A 20,393-nucleotide genomic window follows, 5' to 3' on the forward strand; every position below is an offset into this window, starting at 1 on the left:
TAAAATGAGCAAAACTAGGAGATCATTGTACACGGCAACAAAAAGATTATATGATAATTAATTTTGATGGACATGACTCTTTCTAACCATAAGATGATTCAGATCAGTTCCAATAATCTTCTGCTGAAGAGTGTCATCTACACCCAGAGAGAGGACTGTGGGAGCTAAGTATAGACCACAACATAGCATTTTCATTCTTTCTGTTGGTGCTTGCTTGCTTTTGTTTCTTTCTTTTTTTTTTCCCTTCTTGATCTGATTTTTCTTGTGCGGCAAGATAAGTGTATAAATATGTAGGCATATATTGGATTTAATATATATTTTAGCATATTTAACATGTATTGGATTGCCTGCCATCTAGGAGAAGGGGTGGGGAGAAGGAGGGGAAAATTTGGAACACAAGGTTTTGCAAGGGTCAGTGTTGAAAAATTACCCATACATCTGTTTTGTAAATAAAAAGCTTTAATAAAAAATTTTTTTAAAAACATGGGTAAGTTATTTCCTCTTTTTGGATCTCATTGTCTCCTGTAATATGAGGGGCTTGGACGTTTCTGAGACCTCTCCAGACTCTGACACTATGATTCTTTGTTAACATTTTTAGAAAATCAACAAAACCTTAGTTGTATTGTGGTAAATTATATACAATTTGAAATCACCTCTCTCAGTATTTTTTTTTTTTAATGAGACTAGGACTTACCCCATAGAAATAAAAGAATTTCAAATAAGAACACCATTTCCTTAAACTTCACATTTTATTCATTAAAGTAAAGTTTGTTTTGGATTGTGTATTTTCTTCTTGAATTGAAATCCAGGAGCGGGTGAGGCACCTGTCCATGGCTTCATTGTTGAATTTCTAGAACAAGGGATTTTGTCCACATTTTTCTGTGGCAGAGGCCATCAGTTCACTGCAGAGTGAACCAAGAGAAGTTTGCCAACTCTTCTGTCAGCCTGTTGTAGGAGGAAAAAATCTTAAAACATTAAAAAACAAACAAACAAAAAACAAAAACAGGAGGAAGATATGGCAACCTCCAAGTTTAGTTAAAAGCATAGGAACTAGGGTTCAGGAGTAGCCACCTAAGTTGGCCCTCTCCAATGTCTTTATAGCATCGAGGAAATCATTCAGCCTCTCGGTTTCTCCAATTCTAAACAGGCGTCCTTTCTTTTTACTGGGCCTGTGAAAATTCATTAGTCAAATGATATTTGAAATTTTAACCCAAACAGTTTCCTGAACTTCTGTAAAGTCAAACTGAATCCAGAGTTTTGATTTTCAGAATAGCTGGGATAATGCAGACTTTCCCATCAAAATTCAGGCAACAGTTGAACCTCTGGGAAATCACCTGGACCTGATTTTGTTTAGTTTAAAGAAAAGAAAAATGGTTGAACTAGAGGGAGGGTTATGAGACTGGTACGTTCATTTTTGGTTCATCCTTCCTTGCCTATCTCCCCCTTTCTAGCAGAAGGGTACAAAAATGGGGACAGAGACATGAAAGTCTGGGCTCTAGTCCTCGGGGGCTTGAGAATCCTGTTTGAGCAACTGTCAGCAGCAATCATTTGCTTGCAGTGGCCTGTTATTAGGCTCCCCCTGGAGATGAGGGTGCACGGGCAGGAGGAAGACAGCTTAATGTTCTTAAGTGTAAAGCAGAAAAACAAATTGCAGTCCTTAAGCGCAGCAAACCCAGCTCAGCTGGTGCTTCTGGAATATAAATACCCGAGCAGGCTTGACGGGGAGGAGGCGGAGGAGCGGGAGGACAGGAACTGCGACTCGGAAACTCAGAATCCTTACCATTCTGGGTGGACAGCAGCACCTCAGTCAGCAGCTCTTCCAGGATGCCCTGATATTTTTCCAGCTGCCTGGAGTTCATCCTTATTCCAATTTCTACAGGAGCAGTCAGCTGTGAAATAAGGCAGAGTTAACAAGAAAGGAATATTCACAGAGAAAGTGGTTAACCCCTGGGTGCCTTACAAGTAGAAGAAGGGATTGGCTCTAGGGGACTAGGCGTATCTTCCTCCTTTACTTAGGGACTTTCAGTTTGACTGCTGCCTGCTTCATGGTCGCCTCGTTTTCTGTAGCCATGGGAGAGCTAGGAATTGAAGAATCCCTTTGGGGCTATATTTTTAAACTAGGGTACCAGACTCACTGGCACACTGCCTAGGGGTACAGCAGAGAAACTACTGTTGATTTTACTAACAGGAAAAACAAACCTCCTTTGGTGGCAGACAAGTCGTGTGTGTGTGTGTGTGTGTGTGTGTGTGTGTGTGTGTGTGTGTGTGTGTATGCAAACGCACAGGCTTCTCCACCTCCCATGCAGGGAAGGGAGTTGAGTCTGGAGGGAGCTGAAGCTTGAGTTTCCCCCAGAGATTCAACATGAGCTCTATGAACTTATTTGGGGAGAGGCTGTGCTCTCAAGAGGCCCAGAAAATAGGAGAGACACAGGCTAGGAGGATCACACGAATGGAACCTTTGCAGGCCCTTGGTTGAGGAGTGATCAGAAGTGAGACAAACAGGATTAAAGAGAAAGGCTGATGTGCAAATCTAGCCCAAACAGCAGACAACAGCAGGGAGGATGATACAGAAAGAAGGGGGCTAGCCTTTAAGTCAGGGTTGTAATGGACTCCAACTTGCAGAACCATAAAATGTCATAACTGGAAGGGAATTTAGAATGTGTTGCATGTGGAAGGGATCTTGGATACCATTTAGTTCAACCCTATTATTTTATAAGTAAATTGAGGCCCAGAGAAATATGAAATGAAAGAATTTGTGAGTAGGGCACCTGGGCAAAAGACTTATATTTTTCTATGATTTGTATGGACCTGGACTGATTTGGTTTAAATCATGGAATCTCAGGGTTGGAAGGAGCCTCAGAGACCACCTATCTCTTTCAACCTCCTAATTCTACAGACGATCAAATGGACATTGAGAGAAGGAGTGACTTGCCTGAGGTAATATAACAAATTAGTGCCAGGGCTAGGACCAGAGACCAGGACTATTTCCATTATGCCATGGTGCATACTCTTGAGTTGAACTGAGTTGGTCTCACAGCTTTATAGGGAAGGACTTATATCCCCAAGAGAAAGTGCTGAGATTCAGAACATTCCCCTAATTCTTGGAGAGGATTCCCATGAGAGAGCTTCTGTAGCCTAAATTCATCAATGGGTATGTCCCACATCTCACACATTTTCTGATTATTGAAAATAGACTTGAGGTGTGCCCCGTTGTTCCGAATTGTGGAGTTAATAGATGGCAGTAGAAGGCAATTACCTCCAGGCTTTTATTCTATATTGGCCTCCTAGATCCTCAGGGCAGTTATGCCATATCAATGGAGAAAGTACTGGACTGGAAGTCAGTGTGAATTTGCTGTGTGATCTTGAGCAATTCACTCCCCTTCTCTGAGCCTGTTTCTTTCCTTATAAAATTAAAGCATTCTATTAGATGGTTTCTAAAGTTCATTCTAGTTCTGACATTCCTTGATTCTTAAGCAGCCTTACATTTGTTCATATTTATCAGATCACAACAACTTATTCTCACAGAAACAGCATGATATAATGAAAAGCATACTGGCTTGTGAATCCAGCAGGGGTCAGGAAATATGGCTCCTGTCCTGGTTCTTACAGCGACAGGCTGGATGGTTTTGTCCAAGGTACTTCACCCCCTTGCCCCTCAGTTTCCTCTTCTGTCAAATAGGGGTGATGTTTGGACTACCTCTAAAGTCCTTCTAGTTCTGACATTTTGTGATTCTCAACCCAAGGCTCAAATGGTCCAGACCCTCACCCCTCAGAAATTATCTTACTAGATTTTGCTCAAAAGGTATTTGCTGTAGTGAAGAAAAGCACAAGACTTAGAATTAGGAACCTGTGTTTGAATGCATCTGATAGTACAGCAGTAACTCTGTCTACTTGCTGTGTGGTAGACTGGAATTTGTCTAACTCTCAGTAGGAATTTGGGAAACAGTGGAGAATGCTGGACTGTGGAATCCAGGGGCCTTGAATTTGAATTCTGACTCTTCCAGTTACTGGGGCTGTGTGAGCTGATTGGAGCAAATCACTTAATTTCTCCCAGCCACAAGAGTTTTTTCCTTTGTAAAATGAAGGATGTGGACTAGAAGATCCTCAAGATCTGTTCCTGGAACTGAGGATGCTACCCTATAGAAAACAAACACTCGAAGATGTGTAATATTTATTTTTAAGTATTGGAAGACCTGTTGTATGGAGGAAGGATTAGACTGGTTTTGTTTGGCCCTAGAAGGCAGGATTCCAGCTTGAAGTCAGGAAAAGCTTCTGAACAATAAAAGCTGCCCCAAAATGAAATGACTGTTGTCATGTTGTCATAGGTTATTGTAGAAAGTATTCTTTTTTGGGGGAGTTGGGTTAGATTAGATGGATGCCTGAGGTCCCTTACAACTCTAAAAGGCTGTGATTCTTTGATTCTACCAAATTAATAGCCTTTCCTGTTTCATTGTGAGCCAGACACTGACCTTCTCTGGGTTCCAGTTTTATCACATATAAAATGAAGGGGTAGTACTTGATAACCTCTAAGTTCCAGCTCTGAAGGCCTATGAGTTGGTACCTCAAGCATAAAGTCGGAGGCTAGGAGAATAATGACTCTCTGACTGACTCAGGTAGTTAGTTAGTTTGTATCCCAAAGCCAAATTTCTACCCTCCCCAATTGTTGTCAGCATCAGTCTTTCCCAATTTGGAGATCCATCCTTTCTGATGAACTGAGCTGATCTCTGGGTCTGATCCTTACCTTGATCATTTCATTTTCTTCCTCATCCTTAAAGTTCACAAAAACCATAGGATCCACCTCTTCTGATCTCTGCTGCACACTCAGAGATTTCTTCTGCCCTTTATTCCTTTCCTTCTCCTGGAGGAGGCACAACAGAGCATAGTGATAGTTTCATCCCTCCTTACCTGTAACCCTTCTCTGCATCCTCTCATGTCTAATCACTAACAGCCCAGTGGCTGCCTCTAGCAAAATTTTCTATTGGGTTATTGCAGAAGGAATTCTCAGTAGGGGGCCAAGCACCTCCCTATCCCACCACCCATCTTGGGGAGGGGGGGGACAATCACAAAATCCAGCTGTTCAGAAATAGTCCTTGGGATTGAACAGTCAAGAGGTGCCGGAACACTGTTCCCTTCTACTTAATGCATTGCACTCTGATTGTTGTTGTTAATTAAGTTAAAATGCTTAAAATAATTGTCACCCTTCATGCATGTTAAATAGAAAAAAACCGTGTTTTGAGTGAGGAGCCTATAAAGGAGAAAGAGCAGCCTGTGTGGGAACTGAAGGGAGGGGTGGCCCATGTGTGCCGAGTCCCTGGGAGGTGATTTATAAGAGCCAAGACAGAGAGATGAATTATGGAGGAAGGAGATTGCAGATTCTTCATAAAATTCCCCGCGCCTTGCAATTACGAGGAGAAAAACCATAGAGCAGATTAATGTAAAGTGTCCTTTAGTTGCCATTTTGCTATTTTATGTTCTACTGAGTTTGACTGTTTCAGTTCAGCTCCAAATCTTGCATGGTGTCCTTCTCCCAAGGTCCCCGAGCATTGTAGATCAGACACATCCCAGCCTTTTATAATTCCTTTGGTTTCTGTAATGACTCTTAGGATTCCTCTCTAGACATGCCTTCAGATGTGACGATTCCAATGCAATTGATCCACTTTTCAGTAAAGTAAGCTAACATTTGTTGCGACAGCGTCTTAAAGAAGCCATCAGAGCTCCTCCTTGCCTTCTTCCTTCCTCCCTAAAAGAAGGGCTTTGAATGCCACCTCAAAGAGCTGCTGTTTCATCTGGGACCCGCAGAATATCCCCCCTTTCTATCTGCTTATGCCTTCCATGTCACACATGCCACAAGGGAGATTCGGGCGAGGAGGAGGCCGCTGTGGTACCAGTGATTTTGTGTTTATCTTTTTGTATTGGAGCCTCAGGCTCAGTAAGGAAGAAAGCCAGGGACATGGAGAAGAAAATGGGCTATGTTAGGTGACTTTCATTCCTTTATCTCCTTAGGTTGCCCGATTAGGGGTCCACAAAAAGCTGCCTACACATGTCACCAAACAGGATCTCGAGCCAAGAGGGAGGGAGAGATAGGATGGAGAGTTGAGCGTACCCAAGAGACAGTTTGCTCTCTTAGGCCCTGGGCTTAGACTCAGGAGACTGCACTAAGAAGATCCTGACTCTGCTACTTATTACTTATATATTGCATCTGGCAAGTCACTTGTAATACAGGTAGATCACTGGCTCTGAATTCAGAAGACCTGATGTCAAATCCCACTTCTAAGATGTTAATACTATTTACATTGTTTTCCTCAGTGTTGTAAATAAATCTTCCTTTGTCTTCTTCCTCCCCCTTTTAAAGTCTGGGCCTGTGACTTTTATCAATGTAGGGAACTCTCCTCATGGAAATTCGGTTCTCTAATTCATTTTATGCACTCTTCAGTAATTTAAGTCTTCAAGAGCTGGCAGGGGCACATGGAATGAGAGGGAGATTGCTCATTTGTGTCAAACAGAGAACTTGACCTCAGATCTTCTGATTCCAATCTATCAACTAGGCCATAACACCTCTTGAAATCTTTAAAATGCTCTAAAAACACATCTTGCTCCTGTCATGTATCATATCTCTTCCTAGTATAGAATGCCAGCCCTCTTTCTTGTTTACCTGCCCATGCATGTCCTGCTTCTTACTACTTTGTGGATGAATTCTCCATCTTATGAACTCTTTTTTAAAATTAGCTTTTTATTTTTCAAAATACATGCATTTTCATGTTTTTTCATGCATTCATCCTTGCAAAACCTTGTGTTCCAAATTTTTCTCCATCCCTCTTTCCCTCCTCCTCTAGACTTTAAGCAATCCAGTTATACTATGAACTCTTACAGTCCTTACTAGATGTGCTGCCACTGTCTTGGAATTTATGACACACTTATTGTCATATTGTCACTTAGCGTTTTCTTGAATTTTTTGTCTTGCCTCCCCAGGTAAATTGTAAGCTTCTTGAGGGCAGGAACTTTGTCCTGTGTTTCTCTGTCTCATTCTACAGGGCTCAGGAAAATGGTGGCTAAGTTATTTACCTTTTACTCCAGATGAGGGCTAGAGACAGAAGAAGGTGCAAAAATCACATTGATTATACCTTATCAACAACACTAGTCCACAATTCTGGTCAAAATAAATTTTGGGGTGATCTGTTACATTCATTCATGTTCTTTTTCCCTCTTACTGTCATGAGCAATTCAAAGAAGGTGACATTAAAAATAAAATATCTCTGCTGTATGTAGGAAAGAACAGAGGTGTGCCAGAGCCAACTCTTACTAGCTCAAGAAAGTCAATTGTTAAATTTTCAGTGTTACTATTTACCACTTAGAAAATGCTCTCAGTCTGGGCTTGATTTATTGTTCTGTTGATTGGCTAGACTTGTCAAGACTTAGAACTTGGGGGAGAAAATGTTAATTATAAAGATTTAACTTAAAAGTGTGTCAAGCATACTTCTTTTCTCCTTCCAGCCTCTTAGAATCTGTTGTTAAATATTTACTAATATGTCAGTGAGGAGGCTAACAACCTCTGAGCCTTCAGTAAGAGCTAAAAATTGCCTTCACCAGACCAGGGGAAATTTGCAGAAAACCACTTACCTGCATTCTCTGGACATCACTGTAGGTAAAAATGGGGACAAACCCTTCTGTCTGGGCAGCGAGCATGGTTGCAATGTACATCACAAGCAGAGTAGCTACAATCTTGCTGGACATCATCCTGGAAACTAGAAACAATAAAGGGAACTGGTTATTATAAAAGTGGAGAGTGGCCATGAGGAATCATTATAGCTCATTTACAATTTACAATGTATTCCTCACAACCACTCTTTGAGCTAAATAGTACAAAGTATTAATTTATGCTCCTTTTACAGATGAGAAAGTGAGACTCAGTGACGTGAAAAGACTTACTCACAGGTTCATAAATTAAGAGTTCAGGGACCTAAGAGAGCACTAGTTACATTTTACAAATGAAGGAACAGGTTCTGAGAGGTTGGGTGACTAGTCCATGGTCACATAGTGAATAGGTGGCAGAATTATAACCTGGATCCTTTGATGCATAAGTTCACCACTTTTTCTGTGACACCATCCAGCTTTTGTGAGTAGGATTGAAGATCCCTTGGATGAAGAAGCAGATAATCTGGATTCCATCCCCATTCTCTCCCTAGTTGTGTGATCTTGTCCAAGTCACCTCCCTTCCTTGGATCTCAACTGCCTCATTTTAAAAAGGATAGCATTTTACCTGCTTCCAGATATGGTACTGTATTCTATTTCAACTTTCAAATCTATGAAAACCATTCAAAGACCTTGGGGATGCGGGGTTCATGAAAAATCTGACAAGAGTAAAAGGTATCAAATGTTCTGCCAAAAATTTAATCCTTTATGTAAAACTAAATAAGCTTATCCATCTCATTAGTATACAAATTTGTTTTTGTTTTTAAACATGGTAAAATTATATGTAAACCAAAGAATTGCTTTCAAATAAATTTTTTTATGATTTATTATTGGTAAATCAGTTTGATTTGTATACTTATTTTGTATACCTATATATCCAGAATTGTGTAAAAAATTTTCAGGTCAAAAGGGGTTGTGAATGGAAAAAGTTTTAGAAGTCTTGGATCAATTCTATTTTCAAGCCCTCAATTAGCTTCTGTGCTATATGAAGGGGTTGAACTAGACAATTTCTAAAATCTTTGTTCTAATGCTCAGTGATTTAATCTATTGAATTAAGAATAGATGGATTTCATCTTCTTTAGAGAATTTCGACCTCCCTCTGATTTCTATAAATCCTTATGATAAACCAGCCTGCACTGAGCAACACTCCTGAGTGCAGCCTGTATCAGATTAAAATGTAATTGAGAAATATTTAACAAAATAAATAAAAACATAATAAAAGATAGATATGTTAATTTATGTTCTTCTAAGTCAGTATGAGGTCTGAAGAGATGTATGATTTAGTGGCCTTGTTTCTCTATCTGAATTCTATTTTGATACACTGTTGTGGAAACCCCCTCACTGGACAAGTATTTTCCTTGCCCAGCCTCCATTCTGCACCATTAAAGCAGGAGAATGTACTAGATGACCCTTGAGACTCTTCCAGGTTTTAAGATTCTCTCTATTGAGCCAACATTTGCTGTCAGATAGTATGGGCTGTGTGAGGGCTCAGTGGGCATTAGGAGGAAATGACCCACAGCCCAGGGCAAACATCTGCCTGACATATGAAAGATCCAGATGGAATTGACAGCAGTGATTCCCTCCAGAGAGAAAATTCAGAGGGTTCCCCCAGGCTCACTCAGATGGATGCTAAGGGATGCTGTCCAGAACAGCATTCAAGAGCCCAGGGTGGGAAACTCTTCTGCTTTGGGGTGGGATGCAAAAGCATTGGAGCCAAAATGAACCTTTTTTTTTTAAGCATTTGCATTTCTGAGCCTCTGTTTGGCAATTATCCAGAAACAGCAATGCTGCAAAAGCTTCCCTTCAAACAACTGCAAATGCATAGCAAAGCATGTCAGCATGGGCTGATATAGTTCTACCTAAGCTGTGGGGAGAGATCCTTTCTAGGCTGAAGATACTCCCTATTGCTAGTAAAGAAATTGTGACTCCACTGGGAATGAGAAACTCCCTTGCACTTTAGGTCAGCAGGGCTATGGTAATGGAGATAAGTTGTTGGGGTCCATTCCTTTGTCTGCAGATGCTTTTATTGCTAGAGTGGGGATGAGACCAAAGAGAGATAATTGGGAAGAGGTCTATCAGACCTACAATATTCAAGAAGGTCCTGCAAGCTACATAGTCTTCCTGAAGGGTTTCCTAAGTTAATTGTTTACATTGACATAGCACTTTGTATGTAGTTATCTTGGATCAGTGTCTTATACTTACAAAGTGATTTCACATTCATGATTCCATTACAATCCTGCAAGATCATCAGTGATGGTCTACTTTTGTAGACCGACATTGGGCAAATGGTTTGCTCAGGAAGGAGCATGTTGCTACGTGATACAGTGATATGCTGACTTGATGGAATCAAAAGCCTTGAGTTTGTATCCTATAACTGTATGATCCTGGACAAGTCACTTCTCTGATTCTCATTTTCTTTATATACAAAATGGGGTACTACCTACCTGACTAGTTATCATGAGTAAAGCTCTTTGTAAAATATTAGAACTATGTAAATTGTAAATAAATGTTAAAACTAGACAAATGTGAGTCACTATTGTTATTATTATTACTATCATTATTACTCAAAGCCAAACAAGTCAGTGAGAGTTAGGATTTGATAGATCTGGTTTCCACTACGGGATATTTCCTCTTTTGTCTTTCCCAAGCAGAGGTGGGGACAAACTTGATGAACTAAATTTACTGGGAGGGTGTTTGGTACAAAATCCCTGAGCTCTATGAACTTATAGTCTCAATAATTTCCCTAAGTAGCCCTATTATCAGCAGTTAGCTACATCATATAGCAGCAATCAGGTATCAGAAAGGTGGTAATATTATCTTTCATCACCGTGATAACTTGAAGTACAAGACCAAAAAATAAGTTGGTAGTGTCAGGAGTAGGGAGCAAGGTAGGGGGAAGTAAATCTTTGAGGCAGCCTTGGTACAGAAGAGGTGTAATTACAGTACATCTAGGATTATCTCTCTTTCCCTGACCATTATATCTAAGGTCAGTTCTCTCCCTCTGGTTATACCAGATAAGAAATTTTCAATAAACTGGACCCTGACCTATCTGCATTGGCTCCAAGTTCCTGTGTAATCTAGCTTGGATTATAATGAAAAGCTTTGCATCTTTCTATGCTGTTTATACTGGTATCCAAGGCTTTTCCTTACATTTGAAAGAATTTTGTTTATTTAAGAATTTTGTTTCTTAATTTTGGCCTGATAGTTCATAAATTTGGAGCCCATCTCTAAAGAGACTAGACACCCCATTCTTTCATTTCTGCTACAGTCTGACTCATTCAGTCAAGCAAGCACTTCTTTTGTGGCTGATACTATGCTACGTACTAGACAACATGAAGCCAACTATGTATATACAAAAGCTATACATTTTAAGTGAGAGGTAATTTTAGTAGAGGGTCTATTCTCTCCTAATAATAATAATATTAGCAATAAGGACTGAAACTGTGATTTTATTGATATAAGGAATTCCCAATGCTGTTTGATTTCTCTGCAAGTTATAGCCTTAAAGGACTACAAGAATTTTATCACTGATAGGTTAAGTGAACTGCCCTGAATCATACAGTATGTGTTAGGGATGGGTTTGAACTCAGCCCTGAATCTGAAGCTGGCTTTCTATCCACTATAATAATCTTTTAAAATAATAATATGAACTCACATATCTATAGTACCTTAAGGCTAAGAAAGCTCTGCTCTCACAACTCTGTGAGGTAGATGATGCAAATCATATATATATAGAGAGCCATTTTATAGATGAAAAGACCAGGGACAGAGAGAATTGCCTAGAGTCAGGCAGATAGTAAATAGTAAATTTAAATTTAGGTATTTTGACTCCCAAGTCCAGGGATGTTTCTATTACCTCAGAACTACTTCCCTAGCACAAAGCAGAAAATCAGGGTAATCTTGAAACCTCTTGAGCAAGACTATTGACAATTCAGGCTGTTATTCTCTCTCAAAAGCCAACTGAGCCTCCAGAAAGCAAAGGGGAGGGTCTCCAGGGAAAAGTTATCATCAGAAAAATAGAGAGTATAAGAAAGAGAAAAAGGATGAGTCAAGGCCCAGAGGATAGGGAGACAGAGATTTACTGTTCATTTCAGCCTTGTCAATATTTTCTACCAAATTCCCACAGAGCCCCAACATCTTCTGGTCTCTTACCCATCAGAGATGGAAATTTCACATCCTCTACATCCCACTGACTCTGCAGAGATGCTCTGAAATAGATCCCTGCTTTGTTCTAGAATTAGCATTTTCTTCACTAGAATCCCTTCATGTGAATCAATACAAACTTTAAATAAAAATGAGCTAAATCCAATTGCCACTCATCTTCTTTATCTAACTGACTGCCAGCATGTAACCCATATTCATTTACATTCCTTTTTTCTTAGATGGGGAAAGAAAGCTCTTTGTGATACAACAAAGAGTTAACTTTCCTGTTCAGTGGTGGAGGATCAGACTTTAATAACACAGCCATGAATTTCCATACTTCTCATCTTCCCTAGGATTTCAGGGTGCTTCCTAGCCTTTCCTTCACTCAGACTCTTAATTCCCCTGTATGATAGTGATCTTTCTCCTAAACTACCTCGTCTCCCAGAGTAAAACTCTCTCATGCTAAATATAGTGCTTTGGGTTCTTGTTTAAATTTAAAGCAACCTTTCTTCATAGTCAAGATTCTGTCTGCTCACATATGTGACCTTTGAGTTGAGATTCCAAATATTCCTCTTTCACAACTTCCTTTTTAAGTAACCAACCCTTCTGGGAATCTCTGCTGGTTCCCTCCTATCGTTCTTTTGAGAATCTAGACCTCTGAATACAAAGACTGATTGCTATAAAAATCCACATTCTGCCTAAATTTGGGCCAGATGTTTCCCAAACTCCTTTCCCTTTCTCCCACCTCAGCCTCAGAAGACCTGGATTCACATCGTGGCTTTAGCATATATAATAGCTGTGTGGCTTTAGCAAGTCACTTAACTCAGTTTCCATAGGAGTTACCAGTTCTAAATCTGAGACCATATGAACTTTAACCCCTCTGACCACTAAATCTTAAATCTCTCCCTTTGACCACTATATCTTGTGTCATCTCTCCTGCTACTCACCAATCACAACTTGGGTGACCTCTCCCCCTTTGTTTTGTCCACCGCATGCAGGGTCAGCCCTCTTCCCTTCAGTGGATCTCTGAGATGGTTTCTCCATCAGAGTACCAGCTCTGAATCTCTGTACTGTACTAGGATATAGTCTCTGGCTCAGGTTTTCTCTTGCTATTTTCTAGCGTTCCCTCCTCCCCACATTCTGCTTTGTCTACTTACAGAATGAATGTAGGTCTATGTCTGTCCAGATCTGGTTCTTGTCCTTTATTCTCTGATTGATATGGTAGTGCTTCACATATTTATATACAATATCCCCTGTCCTTTGTACCTCCTCTTTTAGGTGCAGGGGGTGGGATGGAAGGAGGTGGGTGACTGGAATTCTTGAAGCTCATAGAAACAGCTGGTAGTGCCAGCTGCTCTGGGGAGGTGGCCTTGAATTTCCTGAGGGCCTCTTTTCCAGGAACTAATCAGAGTCCAATTGCAGATCATAAACTGCCTAACGCTATCATTCCATAGTTAACCTGAAACTTTTCCCTACTGGTCAGAGAGAGTAAGATGTGTCTGTTTTTGTTTCTTGACTATGATAATGGTGAGGATCTCTAGGCAATCCCTTTCATAATTGGATACAATACACAATACATCAATCATCAATACAATTAATACATGAATACAAGGGAGGTTTAGTCACAGGAATTTACAAATCCTTTTCATCCTGTCCTTGAACCTATGGGTTCAACCTATGAAAGAATTATTGTTCTGTGCCTCAGAGGAGAAGAATTTGCTAATATAATCCAACCAGCTAAACAACAAGCATTGGAATGTTGGGGTCACAAAGTAAAAAATGAACGGCCCTGCCCTCAGTGAGCTTATGTTTTAACAGGGGAAACAACATGTACTTATGTGTCCATATGAAATACAGACAATACATATCTGTATATATGTATATGTGTACATACATATATACATATTCGTGGATTAGAGGTGTCAAACTCACAGACTTCAAGCTGCTTCAATAACTCCCAAGTGCTGCCTAATCCAGATGAAAATGTAATTGGGAAGTGTTTAACAAAATAAAGGAAAATATAATATGACATAGATAATGTTAATTTGTGGTTTTCTAAATCATTATGTGGCTTGAAGGGACCATTTCTATTTGAATTTGACAGCTATAGACCATAGAGCTCAGGTAGAGTGAAGATTCTCAACCAGATCCTCAAACAAATTCCACTTTCTTCTTTTTCTTTTTGCTACCCTCCATTGTGGGAAATTCTCCACAGAAGAGGTGGGTCTTGAAGTTGGATTTGAAAGATGGGGAGGATTTGGATTTGTGGAGAATAATTGGGAGGACATTGGGTATGTAGAGAGGAAAGTCATGAATGAAAGGAATGAACCTCTTGTGAAGTGGGACAAGGAAATCAGCTTGACTGCAATTGTGGCTACGCACTACAGAAATCAGGCTGCCTAGGATGATTGGGGACAGATTTTGAAAATTCTTGAAAATCAGGCAAGGAAATTTAGTCTTGATATAATCAGCATTAGGGAACCTCTATCGGGGCTTGAGAAATGAAGTGGTATTGAGGAGGGGACCCTGCAACTCTGAAAATCTTTGAAGGAAAAAAATCTTCAACTCTGCCTCGATGAGGGACCCTGCCCCAAAGGACAAACAATTCCATCTTTGTTATCTGGGTGGGGTTGGCTCAGTCCTGAAACTCATTGATTTCAATTCAAATTCTAGCCCAAGCTGAAATCCAGTGAGGAGCCAATTTGGGACTCCACCCACTGTCCCCTTCAGCTTGTAGCCAAATCCCCTATTATAAAAGAGCCAAACTAAAATCCTCTTTGCAGAGGTTCCAAACATGCCATACCATGGCAAGGAGCCTCTGTCCACTGGAATATTCTTTTCCAGTGTTATCCTCTCTTTACCCTCAGCTATTTCCCTAACCAGACTTTATGCCTCTGTCAGGATTTCTAACCTTACTTCCAATCCCCAGAATAAACCTCTTTTATCAATCTAGGTTTTGGAGTCTGTAATTCTTTTACAGAGAACCTCTGCGCCGCCAGAAGAGTCCCCCAACCCCCCCACCCTTGTGCCAAATCCCAAAGAGGTGCAGGGGAGCCAAACCTCTCCATTTGCTTCCCTGAACTCTGAACCTGCCACTAGATCTTATCATTTAACTCCCTGACCACCAGAAACCCTAATCTCATTTTGATTCCCTAAATCTAAACCTCATCAGCATGATGACAACAGTCCATCTGGGAGAGACATTGGGAAGAGGAAGGTGATCTTGGCATGAAATGATGCCGCCTGAGTGCGGTTATCTCCATTCTCAAGCAGCCAGATGGTCCAGTGCAAGGTACATGAGGCTTGGCTTTCAGAAGACCTGAGGTCAAAACCAGCCTCAGACATTTACTGGCTTTTGCAATGCTGAGCAGGCACTTAATCCTGTTTGCCTCAGTTTCCTCATCTGTAAAATGAACTGGAGAAGGAAGTAGAAAACTCCAAAAACAGTTGCATAATTGTAAAAGGATTTAATGACAATAACAATCTATATCCCCATCCCCCATGTGTCCACTTTGGCTCCTCATTTCTTTCAGAAAGTCCATAAGACATGGTCTAAAGGGGACTGTCTTCCTCTAAGAGCCACTTCACTTCCTGCCCTTGAAGCCCATTGTCTTGCTAGCTGTCCTTCAGATATCTCTTGCCTTTTGCCTTTTAAGACCCTCAAGTTTCCAGAGCACCTGGTATAAAATATAAATAAGCTTTAAATACTCTTCTTAGCAAGGCTTAATAATTACAAAGAAAACGGATCTCCTTGTCCTTTGTCCATGTTTAGTATCAGCAAATGATCTAACAGTAGAGACTGTTACAAATAGGCTTGAATTGAGAAAGTTAGAATTAATCTAGCACTTATTGCTCACTCCTATAATCACTGATTTTCTCCCTTTCCCTTCCTCCTCCTCCTCCTCCTCCTTCTTCTCCTCCTTCTCCTCTTCCTCTCCTTCCTCCTCCTTCTCCTTCTCCTCCTTCTCCTCTTCCTCTTCTTCCTCCTCCTCCTCCTCCTTCTCCTCCTCCTCCTTCTTTTTTCCCTTCTCCTCTTTCTTCCCTTAAGGGTCAGAGTGATTAAAGACTCAGAAGTCTTAGCTGTTAGGAAAGCACATGGGGAGAAAACAAGCAATCTAGAATGTTTCTGACTGGAATATAAGGTAGTAAAAGAAAAATTGTGTAAGATAGGACTGGATCAAGATAGATGAGTGACAAGTTGTGAAGGATCTTCAATCCAGGTTAAGGAATTTCCTTTTTTATTTTATGGGCAATAGAGAATTACTGTAGCATTTTGAGCCAGGGAATGACCGGATCTAATCATTGCATTAAGACTATTCTGGTTGTGAGAAAAAATGGATTGGCGAAAGGAGAGAATGGATAGATGCAGAGAGAGCAGTTAGAAGGTGATTACTTTTAAAGCAAGAGCAAGAAGTGATAAGGGTCTGAATGAGGGTGACAACATAGTGAAGGATAAGGAGAAGTCAGACATCAGAGATTTTTGTTGAAGGAGAACATAACAAGGATTAATGATTGCATGTTTACCTTTCAGGACCCAGGGAAATCAGGATGACTCAGTCTATATTGACAAAAATCCTGATGTTGTTGTTCTTTCTGTTCCAGAGGACACCATTAAATTTCATAGAAGAGCAATCTGTGAAGGTTCAGATCTCTTTATGCTGTTAAACACAAATATGTATATATGAATACACACACACACACACACACATATATATATATATATATGTATTGTCTATTTCATATTGACACATAAGCACATGTTGTTTCCCCGATAAAACATAAGCTCACTGAAGGCAGGGACTTTCATTTTTTAATTTGTGACCCCAACATTCCAATGCTTGTTGTTTAGTTGGTTGGATTATATTAGCAAGGCAGCAGTTCTGCTCTCAAAGCATCTGATCGCTATGGTCCTTTCAAGCTCTGAAATTCTAGGATTCTGTAATTTCTTCTCTTTCTACATCAGCTCTAAAATCAGGCCAGGCTGAGCCCTGTTCCATTAATTTCTTCAAGGCACATTGTCTGACAAATTTGTAGGCACCTGCAGAGCGGAGCAGAGAAGTGTAGTGAAGAAAACAGTAAATAACCTATGATCAATTTTTGGGGTGTGAATAGCATTATTGTTGGCTCTCTTCCATGATTCAGATTTCTGGTTCAAGCAATTTACAATGCGAGAGCAGCAGTTTGGTGTAGTATACAAGCAAATCAGGGCCCCAAATGAGAAATGTTCCTTGTAATGAGATACTGTAAGGCAGATAAGGGAGTGGGGTAAAATGCCTGCCATTGAACCAACAGATTGCATTTGTGTGTTAAGGTTTCAAGTCGTAAGGCATGGCTAGTTCACAGAGTCTATGTATTTCACACTCATTGGGTCCTTTTCATAATGGGCCCATAATTCCTTCAGAAGGGCCTCCAAGGTCATCTTGCCTGATTTATAGAAGGGGTTACTATTTAGAGAAGGGCTGGACTAGATCATGATACTTACCTTTTTTGTGTTAGGTATGAAACCCTTCTCAGAAAGCCTATGAGACTGACTCCTCTTATAGTAATAGTTTTTTTTTTATTTAATACAGAGCAAGGTTTTTAAATGCACAAAGTAAAACATATAAGATTACAAAGAAAACCAAAGATTAGTGAAAATAAAAATATGATATTTTATCCTTCCAAGTTCATGGATTGTGCTGAAATCAATCCACAGACAACCTTGAGGTCAACAGACCCTAGATTATCAAACTCTTGGACTAATTGATCTATGAGGTCTCAAGGAACCTTGAGATTCTATGAATCTAGTCTAATTCTCTCATTTTACAGGTGAGGAAAGCAGTGAAAGAACTTGCAGACAGTCAGAGTGATTCAGAACTAGATGCAGAGTCAGAACTAGAGCCCAAGGTTCTTACCTTGCAGTCCAGTGTTATTTCTATCATATTTCATGTAACTTCTCTATTTCTTTAGGCCAGTATAGTTATCATTTTTCATTAATAATAAAGATAAAATGTAAAATGAGAGAGTCTGACCAGGTAACCTCTAAAATTTCTTCCAACTCTAAATTTATCATCCTATGAATAACAATGATGATAATAACATCATCATTTTATAGCATTTTTATAGCTTTTTTTACAAAAAGGTTTACAAAGCACTTTCTATGCAACAACCCTTTAAGTTAGGCCAGTGCAAGTTTTATTACCCTCATTTTAATTCATTTTTAATACTTGGATAGAACTGAGACCTCACTAGCATGAGTATCACTACTCTCAATCATTACTAGAAACTCATCCATGTCTGTTTGGTTTTCTCTCTGATCCTCCATCAAATTTTCTAGTGGAGGAGGGATATTCCACTTCTTCAAGGCTCTGGTTCTTTTAATAACTCACAGCACTTGAATCGTCCATCCTCTTCATTCTCAATGCGTGATCAGCCTACACTCTTTCTTAGTCCTTCACATTCTTCCTGAAGTCTTTCATTCCATTCCTTACATGCAAGTCATTATTAGTCATAAACATCAATTTCCATACATCTTTAATTGACCTTTGAATCACCTGAAATTTTGATTCTTCTAAATTTTTCTTTACAAGAACATACTCTATAATGGTTTTCCCCATTCTTTTCTATCTTTGTTTCCTCTAAGATCTTGAAAACTGATGCCTGAGTGACTTTCAAATTTTGTTATCTACAGCACAGATTTCTTTTATATGTTTTTGAACAAGTCTAGATTCTGGACTTCATCTTCTTAAGCGCCATAACCACTTCCAACATAGAATCATATTGCAATCTTTTTTTTTTTTTTACAGTGTTTTGAGGTTTGTAAGGTACTTTATAAATTTCTGATTTAGTTCTATTATTATTTTGATTTTACAGATGAGGAAACTGAGTCAGACAAAGACTAAGATCATACAAGTAGTAAGTGTTCTGAGGCTAGATTTTAATTCAGGTCTTTCTGACTTCAGGTCCAGTATTCTAACCATGTGCCACCTAGCTGAGTGATTATCTATTTGTTTGTATATCTATCTTTCTATCTATCTGTCTGTCTGTTTATCTAGCTATCAATCTGTTTATCTGTCTGTATATACATATATTATATCTCTCTATATATCTTTATTCTTATATTTCTCTCTCTGCCTCTCCTTTTCCCCTACCTCCCCACCCAGTACTAAGGTGGCAGAATCTGAAGATGATACATTTTGATAGAGTAGAAAGAACACTGATTGGCTCAGGAGTCAGGGAACCTGGGCTCATTCTTTGATATTTACTACATGTATGACTCTAGCAAATCAATTAATCCCTCCGGGCCTCAGTTTCCTCACCTGAAAAATGAAGATGTTGAAATAGATTGCATCCAAGGTACACTTTAACTCTACATGATTATTGCATTATTGATGTAAATGAAAAGAGGTCGTTATAGGAATGCCAGCCTACTGCTCCATTTTACACCTATTTGGTTTTTTTCCTTCTGATTTCATCTACATTTACTTTTGGAGTGAACTGATTTTAGTTAGATCTCATGCCAAACTCTTTTTGTGTGTGAATTTTCTTTTCAAGTGATTTTTGTTGTTTTATATATCACCAGTCTTCAATACTTCAGTCATCCATCTCTACAATATTTTATAAATGAAGTTACATTCTAGACTAGTGTTGCCTTTGTCTGCCGTGTCTTTTGGTTTGACAAGTGGATTGAGTATTTGCTGAATTAGACAGTTAGGATACTCTTTTGGCCTTCTATCTATGATGGCTTATATATTAAGACTTTTTTTTTAAAGTGATGCTTAGAATCACTGCCTTTAATCTAGCTCACATTTTTCCGTTTAAACAGGTCAGGTTGGAAATGCTGTTCTCCAATGCAGCATCTTCTCATCTTTATTCTTTCTCCTAACTTGTTATTTACTTTGACCTTTGCTCTAAGCATTCAGTGATATGACAGCACAGAGATTTTCAAATGGCTGCTGTATCTGTAATCAGCTGTTTCCTGTTTGTTAAGACATAGTCAACTTTATTTATTGTGGCATCATTTTCTGCACTTTCTGATTCTTTTCTTGAATAAAATATTCATTACAGGGAACATGGTGCATTAGAATGAATGTTGGATTTAATCAAAAGACTTGGATTCAAATTATAATTCTATTATTACTTACTCAGCTTCGGGCAAGTCACTTAACCATTATGAATGTTAGTTTCTTTCTCTGCAAAATGAAGATAAGGAACTAGATAACCTCTGAGGCCCCTTTTATTTCTAAATCTATGATCCTATGTATAGGCGTGAGGCTCCTACATGAGCCTATAATCCTTTGTCTTCTCTCATTTTCTGACCTAAGTCACATTTCCCCGCCTTAACTTCCATGCCCTCTCTGATTACCATGGCATGTATTGTTGGAGGAAGCTAACAAATTTTTCGTAGAATCTCTCAACTTCTTCATGATTAGCACTGTATGCCGATGTATGAACTACCATTATCTTTATGGTGGTCCATTTACCTTCATTCACTGTGAGCAAGATGGTCAGATGTCCCAGGGAATTATATTTCTTGTCAACTTTGGGCTCACAATGAAATCAAGAACAGCAATAAAAAGTAA

The 20,393-nt window shown here is 39.5% G+C and overlaps 1 protein-coding gene and 1 long non-coding RNA gene across 3 annotated transcripts in view; one reads left to right on the top strand and one right to left on the bottom strand.

Moving 5' to 3' along the window:
* LOC127561150 (uncharacterized) overlaps positions 1-20,393 on the top strand; it is a 97,176-nt gene that overhangs the window by 68,481 nt on the left and 8,302 nt on the right. The gene's annotated exons all lie outside the window — the stretch shown is intronic.
* Positions 731-13,079, bottom strand: MLN (motilin). Of its 2 annotated transcripts, none has more exons than XM_051996414.1 (5): positions 12,990-13,079; positions 7,618-7,742; positions 4,742-4,858; positions 1,781-1,889; positions 731-945 (listed from the first exon to the last, which is right to left on the bottom strand). In XM_051996414.1, exons 2-5 carry the CDS (start codon positions 7,732-7,734, stop codon positions 941-943), a joined length of 348 nt encoding a protein of 115 aa, XP_051852374.1. In that variant the 5' UTR covers positions 7,735-7,742; positions 12,990-13,079; the 3' UTR covers positions 731-940. The 2 variants fall into 2 exon arrangements, with proteins under 2 accessions (XP_051852374.1, XP_051852372.1); XM_051996412.1 differs by lacking the exon at positions 12,990-13,079 and adding an exon at positions 12,780-12,893.

Source organism: Antechinus flavipes, chromosome 4 (assembly GCF_016432865.1).
Source record: "Antechinus flavipes isolate AdamAnt ecotype Samford, QLD, Australia chromosome 4, AdamAnt_v2, whole genome shotgun sequence".
NCBI lineage: Eukaryota > Metazoa > Chordata > Mammalia > Dasyuromorphia > Dasyuridae > Antechinus > Antechinus flavipes.